The following is an 8,769-nucleotide window of genomic DNA, read 5'->3' as shown; positions in this document are numbered from 1 at the left end:
ATTTAGCCGTGCACAGCTAAGGAAGGGTATTACCATTAACTCGGAGAGAAACCGACTCCAGGTGAGTTTCTGGCCCCATTTCTGTGTAATGTTTTCGGGGCTGTGTGCATACTCCAATGTGATTAGTTAATACACTTATCTTAAGTGGTAAGTGTATGCCATATGATTGTTTATATATGATACTTATTAGTATAGAAAGAGTTAAAGGTATGTACGCAGATATGTATAAGAATATATATATATAACTAAAATATGTATGGCATGTATGGTTGTATTGTTATTCGAGACAGAAGGGACCAGACCCTTACAATATCTGTGATGTTAGGGACCAGACCCTTACAATATCGGTGATGTTAGGGACCAGATCCTTACAATATCTGTGATGATAGGGACCGGACCCTAATAATATCTGTGAAGGTAGAGATAGAATAGTTACGGTATACCACAGGGTTTATGAAAGAAAGTATGTAAGTATGTATGTATGCATGTAAAGTATTTATGAAAGAAATAATAGTAAGTAAGGTACGAATACGTATCTTCGGACACGTATGAGTAAGAATATGAATGTAATATATGTTAACTGATTAACTAGAACTCACTCATCGTAGCTGACTTTTAGTATGCACACAGGCAAATAGGCTGAAGTAGTTGGCTTGAGAAGTGACACATGACATGAACTGAAGATGCTGGCATCAATGAAGAAGTGTCATGACTATTTTATATTAATGCTTATGATAAGATAATTTGTATGCTTAAGACAAATTCGATGTTTTGTAATGTAATGCATGAAGTTTTAATTATTCCGCAAATGTTTTAATTAACTCTGATTTTAGAACTGTGTTTATGAGTAAATGCAATGCCAACGTAGGGCTTCCGAGAATGGGGCCTTACATTACTAATTAATTTGCTTAGTTGATTTTAGTGTGTGTTTTTTTGAAAAAAAATAAAATGCATAAAATGGTAATACCAATATGAAATATAGAGAATAACAAGATAATAAACAACATTGCTTTGGGATGGAATCCAACTGGAATGATATAATGGTAAATAATTAGTTATTGATGTGGTTAACGTACCCGTTTTTCGCGTAACATGCTAACGAATTATGTTCTTGAGGTTATCATGTAGGTGTTCCTTTTCCGGGTAAACTATCCCGCTTCAACCTTTCGGGATGCGTGTTGATTAAACCATCGAAGGGTTGGATACTTTAGGTCGCCAAGAACTTAATATATTATGATTACTCAAATCTTCTATGACTACTCAAATCTTCTAAAGATTTGTGGTATATCTCATATACTTAATAGTATTGTCAGATTAAGGGGATTTTTTTGGATACTTTATCTAATAGAAATTTCTACAACTCGATGAATTTAAATAGTATGTATCTCATACGTCTTTTGAATATGCATTTATTGAACTAAGCAGTATGTTTCCACATACCCTCTTACCGAGTACCTTCTTTATACATGTCATATGTTACATCGAAGACAAACTTAATTCCCATTAGCTTTCACAACTATATAGATTATATTTTCATCTCATAAAATCATATCTTTCTAGTGTATTTGAAACTCCCGGTGGATTTTGAACATTTACATACTTTCTTTAGAAATGTTTTATTATCAAGTGACAGCCAGCTGATCATAAATTTCAATTAAGGATATCATCATGACATACTCAATTAAAAAATTTTATCTAATCAGAATTCATGAGCGTATAGTCTGAGTTTAAACATACACATGTTTGACATTAGTCAAACGCATCATTGTTCAGGTAAACTATTTTCCTGATCGAATTTCCTTATCAAGCTTTTCTAGTATGTAGTGTGATTCGTGTAAGAACTTTTGGTAATTGAGAACTTTGAGAACCATTTTGGACCACAAAAAAACACTTCAATAAAAATAAAAAAAATAATAAAACAAAACAAATGCGAAAATAAAAAAATAAAAAAACAAAAATACAAATAAAGCACCTCGGTTTCATAAAAAAAATAAAAATTCTTGGTTTTGCTAAATTATACATATATGTATAATACTTATAAACACGTATATATATATGTATGTATATGTAATGTATATATATATATGTTATTTTTATAAACATATGTACAATTAAGATACATGATAATATAATGTACACATGTGTATATCATGTAACTAAAGATTAAATGATAATATACATATTTGTATAATTTACCAAAACCAAGAATTTTTTTTATAAAACCTAAATGCTAGATAAACGTTTTTGTATTTTAACTTTTTTAAAATTTTGTTTTTTTGTTTAATAATTTTTTTTGAAGGTTTTTTTTTTGTGATACAAAATGTTTCTCACTAGTTCTCAATATAAGATTGGGATCATGTGAGGACCATTTAGAAATTGAGAACTTTGTAAACTATTTTGGACCACAAAAAATCCCTTCAATAAAATTATAAAATAAAATAAAAATGAAAATTTTAAAAAAGTAAAAAAACCAAAGCGTTTATCTAGCATCTAAATTTCATAATTTTTTTTTCTCGGTTTTGTTAAATCATACATATATATTATCATTTAATCTTCATTACATGTATCTTAATTGTGCATATGTGAATAAAAATAACATGTGTATATACGGGTGTATATTGTACAATAATGGGTTATCGTACATTATGTATGCGACACTCCTAAGCATCGATTTAAATTTTTCGCGGTGGAAAATTTGTAATTAAACCTGAATCTAGTTCGTCGGGGCTATCTAATTCATCGATTACAAACTTCCTTCAATTTCAAGCGATAACCGATTTCAAACAATTAAACCTAAATATATAAATTTCAAAATTCAATTAATTGATTTGAAGTTAACGGTTCTCTATAAATTCAATGTATAAGACTTGCAAACAAATTAGATTAGTGAAAAAAGTTGAATTTTTCCATCTATATGTTCTGTATATGAGATTCACAAATGCTAACTGAGATAATTTGTGCAGGTTTTGAAACATAGTGTGAAAAACACTCAGAATAAATTCCTGACCAAAACAAATTACATAGTTTAAACGTTCATAGTGAACAATTTCTAACCAAAACGAACATACTTAAAACATTCATAACAAAAATATGAGAAGTTTAGAACAAACTTAAAACGTTCTGAACAAAAATCTAAAAAATTCAGAACAAAAAACTAAGAAGTTCTAAACAAAAACTAAGAAGTTCAGAACAAAAATTTAAACACCCTGAACAAACCTTTAAACGTTTAGAAGCTTAAATCTGAAATTAAACTCTATGTAACATGAAATTGAATATTGAAATTAATTCATATAATATCGTAATCATCAAAAATTCATCAATCGACCATCGATTTGATCATCAATTCCATCATATGAACAAATATGGAACGTATTTAAACTTTTATCAATTGAAATAAACTTCCAATTTTCAACTCAATTGAAGTGGTATCTGCAATGGCATCGGTGACGATGGTTGAATTGTCGTAACAGTTAATTAGGATGGAAATGAATTGAAATAATTTTCGAATTTTCCATCGCATGTTTTTTGAAATCAAGGGTGTAAGGGTGTCGTGTACATAATATACATAAGAGATTATTATATTGGATCCTTTATCTCTCTCTCTCTCTCTTTATATATATATATATATATATATATATATATATATATTAGACGGGTGCTCGCGTCATGTAGTGGGAAACGTAGTTCTTGGTAATCACGCAATAAGTTTATAGGTGTTCATTTTGGTTTGAAATCATAAAACCGGTCATCGGTTTGATTTCACCGTTGATTTTTTCTCTTTTTTTTTTTGCCGTTCGTTTTCAATTTTCGAAGGCTCTACTTTGGTTTTTGAAGGCAAAAACCGTTACTACTATCTGGCTCACGGTTTAATTTACAACCATAAAAACCAGACCGCAAACATCCCTACATAAAATGCTATACTTTTTAATTGAAAAAAACTACAAAAATATCTTACTCAAATTAAAGATTAATATATGCTCATTTTTATGGTGCATTATTTAAAAAAAATATTAACATAGGAAAAAGTTATCAACATTTAAAAACCATGGCGGGAGTTGGGTTAAAAAAATAATATATTGGTAAAAGATTAAGGGTCATAATTCTAACTATTCTTTAAATTTACAAAGGTGTTTAATATGACAATGACTCTTTTGCCCATATTCAAGGTTATACCATGTGCAATATTGCTTGTAAATCTCATAATGTGAAGCGTCTTAATTTTCCTGTCTCTGGTATATAATATTATATATATATATATATATATATATATATATGTATATATGTATGTATGTATTAGTGCATTTTATCAGTTCCTTGTCGTGTATAGGTAGGTAGGGCTGGTAGATTAAATGTATAGGTCTAAAAATGTAGTATATGTATTGTACAAGCCTTATACGTCTAACTTGAAGGCGTATGGGCAATCACGTGCATAACCCATGCACAGTGACGGATTTAGATTTTTTTTTTATCTGGTTCGCTATTTTAAGATGCTCTAAATATATAAGAACGCGTATAAAAAAATTGGGTCGGGTTGACGATTCGGATTGGTTTAACGGTTCGGGTCAAGTAAGATTAATCATATAATAAAAAACGATATAATAACTAAAAAACATCATCATTAGAAACTAAAAAAACACGGGACTTAAAAACGATAATCTTTCGAAATAAAAAAAAAACTAACCTTATAGTTGTTCTTTACGAGTTTTCATCTTTTGAAAGCGTTGCATTACATCTTCGATCGAAACTTGTAGTAAAAACTCTCTTTCAATGTAGCAAATGCAAGAATCATTCATGTACCCGTCACCCATCCTATTACGTAGTTCCGTCTTCACATGCTTCATTGAAGAAAAACTTCTTTTAACACTAGCCGTTGCAACCGGTAGAACTAGTGACAATTTTATTAAACGATAAACCAACGGATAATCAATGTGTTTTCTTGTTTCCACCATCATTTTTGCAAGATCACTTACCCCTTTAAGATTGTCAAACCTCGAATCTTCTTTCACATTAGCAATGTAGTGGCCAAGTTCAAACATGAGTTTGTCTCTTTCATCAAAACTAAAATCATACGGATACATCTCGGCCAACTTTAGCAAGTTTAGCTTATGAAAGGCGCGAAAATCACGACACGGGCTCAAAGAACTCATAAACGTAAGCAAATCCGTGGTTACCTCATTAAAACGATTTCCAAGCTCTTGAATTTGCATATCGAGAACCGTATTGAAATTATTAACCACATAATGGTGACGATTAGTGATGTTTGTTTTTCTTCTTCGGTTTTTTGGGTCAACATACTCATCTTCCATGTTAACAACTTCAATCTCATATTTGTCACAAAAAGATGTAACATCTTTTAAAAGAGAGTCAAAACCTTCAAGTCGATAGTTTTCAAGAGCTTTTTTGGTTGATCTAACCAGCTCAACTGCATTCATGATGTCTTGATCCTTTCTCTGAAGAGCTTGAGACAATGTGTTTGTAACTCCCAAGATGTACTTCATCAAATGTAGATAAAATACAAAATTAAAAGATTTCATGTATACATGAAGGCCATGTGCTTGACTTTTCTGAGCACGTATCTCTCCCCAATTTTCTATGTACTCGAGCACATCAATAACGGTAGGATATAAAGCAAGCAAACGCAAAAGAGTTTTTTCATGAGAACTCCAACGTGTATCTCCAGCTCTCGCAAGTGACAATTCTTGACTTTTTCCACGCCCTGTTTCAATTTCCGGATTCAAATGTAATCTCTCTCTTTGACTTTCTCTAATCAAATCTACTCGTTTGCAAGAAGCACCAACAACATTCGTTAAATCCGACACTTCATCAAAAAACTTATAGATGTCATGATGCTTTGTCGCAAGAGCTACAACAACAAGTTGAAGTTGATGAGCAAAACAATGAATAAAATATGCCGAAGAATTTTCTTTCAAAATCAAAGCTTTAAATCCATTAAACTCACCGGACATGTTGCTTGCACCGTCATATCCTTGGCCTCTAACCTTCCGCAAACTCAAGTTGTAACGAGCAAATAAATCATCAATTGCAGATTTAAGAGACGACGCGGTTGTTTCCTTGACATGGACAAGGCCAATGAATCGTTCTTTTACAATTCCAAATTGATCAACGTATCTTAAAACTATGGCCATTTGTTCCTTTTTAGAAATATCTCTCGATTCGTCAACCAATATTGCAAAAACATCATCACCAAGTTCATTGAATATCTTTTTTAATACTTCTTGTGCAAAACAATTGCAAATCTCTTTTTGGATGGATGGAGCGATCATTTGGCATCTCCCCGGAGCGTTACTTAATATAACCTTAGCAATATCTTCATTTATTTCTCCCAACAATTTCAAAAACTCTATAAAATGTCCTCTATAGAGTGAACTTTCAGATTCATCATCACCACGAAAAGGTAATCCACCATTCAACAAACCTTTTGCAAGTCTAACTGAGGTACTCAAACGGAGTCTATAGTCCCTTTTTTGTTTATTAGTTTGTTTGTCAAAGACAACATGTATGGATTGTTCTTGTTTAAGTAAGTCCTCACCTTTTTTACGTGCTTTGTTGTGAAGGCTTCTAATACCACCAACATGTGAGGATATTCTATCAGAATGGCTCCAATTACCAAATCCATCGGTCACAAACGCATCTTTTTGACCAGTTTCTGGAAACAAATAACAAAACAAGCAATATGCTTTATCCGTTTTAACACTATACTCCAACCAATTTTCATGTGTCTTAAACCACTCGGGACGAAATTTTCTTAAGCAACCACTAAAATCTCGTTGCGGAAAATTATGCCCAATAGGTTGACATGGCCCTCTTAGAAAATATGTTCTTCTAATTTCATCTTTTTGATTAGGATGATATGATGAAATCGGCTTTCGATCTGAAGGATCCCATGGAAGATCATCCAATTCGACTCTTGCCAGATTATTACTACTAGATGGTGAAGGGTCTCGTGGCCTTCTCGATAAAAAACGGTCCATAATCTATCAAATTTAAGTTCTGTAAAAGCAAAAATAAAATTCAAAGCCCTAAAAAACTAACATCTTTTTTGAACACTCAATCATCAAAAGTCTTATTCTAGTAGGTTTTGAAATTGTATTGAACCTCTGAATTATAATGAAAAATCGACAACTAGTGAAAAATAGTATAAGATTCATGGTGGAAATTTGGCATCAAAAAAATCTGGAATTTGACAATTACCCACATCAATTTTTCTCAGGGTTAACTAACGAACTACAAAAGGGGCGGGAACGCACCTGAACGCGGAGGGTATCGGCGACGGCGAGTTTCTGGTAAGTAGAAATCGAAGAGTTCTCGTGCACAATGTGTCAATGTTGACCGTCTGATCTGGCACCGGCAGCGCAGCGGGTCTTATGTAAGGTTTTGCAGTGCATTTAAGGTGCTCGACAAAAGTTCCCAATGGTGGATCTATTGTTTATATTTTGTTTTGAGTTTTAATAGCACCTTCTTCTTTCTTTCTCTACGCAGAAGCGGTAGAGGTGGAGCAGGAGGGAAATTGGGGGTGTTTAGGGTTTTTAAGAAAGGTGTATAAAGGTAATAGAGCACAAAAGAAAAAGGCAAAAAAAAAATAAGGTTGTGTGAGACTCGAACCCGGGTCTGCACTCAAACACAATGCACGCCTTGCCACTAAGCCAGTATATGTTTTATGTATATATTTGAAACAAATTATATATATGGTTCAGCCCAGAAAACACATGGTTCGCTAAAAAAGTCGCTATTAAATGCTCCACTACGGTTCGAAAAACACCTGGTTCGCTTGACCCGGTACTCATGTGTATAAATCCGTCCCTGCCCATGCACATGGGCTTTCATGCGCATGAGGGGTCTATATAAACCCTTAACTTACATGCATAACATAACTTTTGCACATTTGATCAAATCAAGAAATGTTATGCTACCAGTTTCTATCCAGTGCACAAACACAGATTTCACACATCATAATGAAGCATATTTTAGCATCAATTGAACATTTAACACGTTGAACACACTTGATTACGGATTTTGCAAGTAATCGAGACTAGATATCATAAGATTGAATCGAATTAAGCTTTATAAGTGGTATCCAAGCTTAGGCATCTGATTCTAGTTGTTTTTTTATTAACATGAATAGATAAATCGAGACTAGATATCATAAGATTGAATCGAATTAAGCTTTATAAGTGGTATCCAAGCTTAGGCATCTGATTCTAGTTGTTTTTTTATTAACATGAATAGATAATTACTTTCAATTTGACGTTAGAACAATGAATTATGGTGCTTCTAGTGTTCGTTGAGGTTCAGACTAGTATTTGATCCATTAGAAGATTTAACAAACTTAATCAAGATCTAATTTATTCAAGGATTTGATTTCTAGTGTGGAGAGAAACGTATGGATGATCAATTTTGTGTTTAAACAAGTTTTGATGATGATTAGATGATTTAATTAGACGCTAAGGCTGATACGCCTGACTTTCTTCGCCATACGCCTAAGATCCAGGTTTATACGCCCATAATCATTTATAATGATCATACGCCTGAGATCCTAGGCCATATGCATGAAATCTCAAACCCATACGGTTGATCAATGTTCGTCCAAGTTGTATACACCTATTCTTACCATGCGTATAGACTCATACTACTGAATCTGGAAAGGACTAATAAGCCATAAACAAAAGAACTAATCTAAAATAGTAGTTCTTGACATTAAATAATAAAGAATAAAAAGATTGCTTTCAAAGTGCTTACAACAAACAACAG

The 8,769-nt window shown here is 32.4% G+C and overlaps 1 protein-coding gene across 1 annotated transcript; it reads right to left on the bottom strand.

Moving 5' to 3' along the window:
• Window positions 1-4,682: 4,682 nt before the first annotated feature.
• Window positions 4,683-6,992, bottom strand: LOC143605774 (uncharacterized). Its single transcript, XM_077081767.1, has one exon. The coding sequence runs from the start codon at window positions 6,990-6,992 to the stop codon at window positions 4,683-4,685; it is 2,310 nt and encodes a 769-aa protein (XP_076937882.1).
• Between the last annotated feature and the right edge of the window lie 1,777 nt (window positions 6,993-8,769).

This window comes from Bidens hawaiensis, unplaced genomic scaffold (genome assembly GCF_021521415.1).
Source record: "Bidens hawaiensis isolate Kalapana, Puna unplaced genomic scaffold, B.hawaiensis_p1.1 tig00071339_1, whole genome shotgun sequence".
Classification (NCBI taxonomy): domain Eukaryota; kingdom Viridiplantae; phylum Streptophyta; class Magnoliopsida; order Asterales; family Asteraceae; genus Bidens; species Bidens hawaiensis.
Note: the sequence above shows the minus strand (reverse complement) of the source record. Positions and strands in the feature narration are given on the sequence as shown.

Excerpts from the sequence above, each read along its gene's own strand:
- LOC143605774 (XM_077081767.1), bottom strand. The coding sequence starts at position 6,992 with ATGGACCGTTTTTTATCGAGAAGGCCACGAGACCCTTCACCATCTAGT.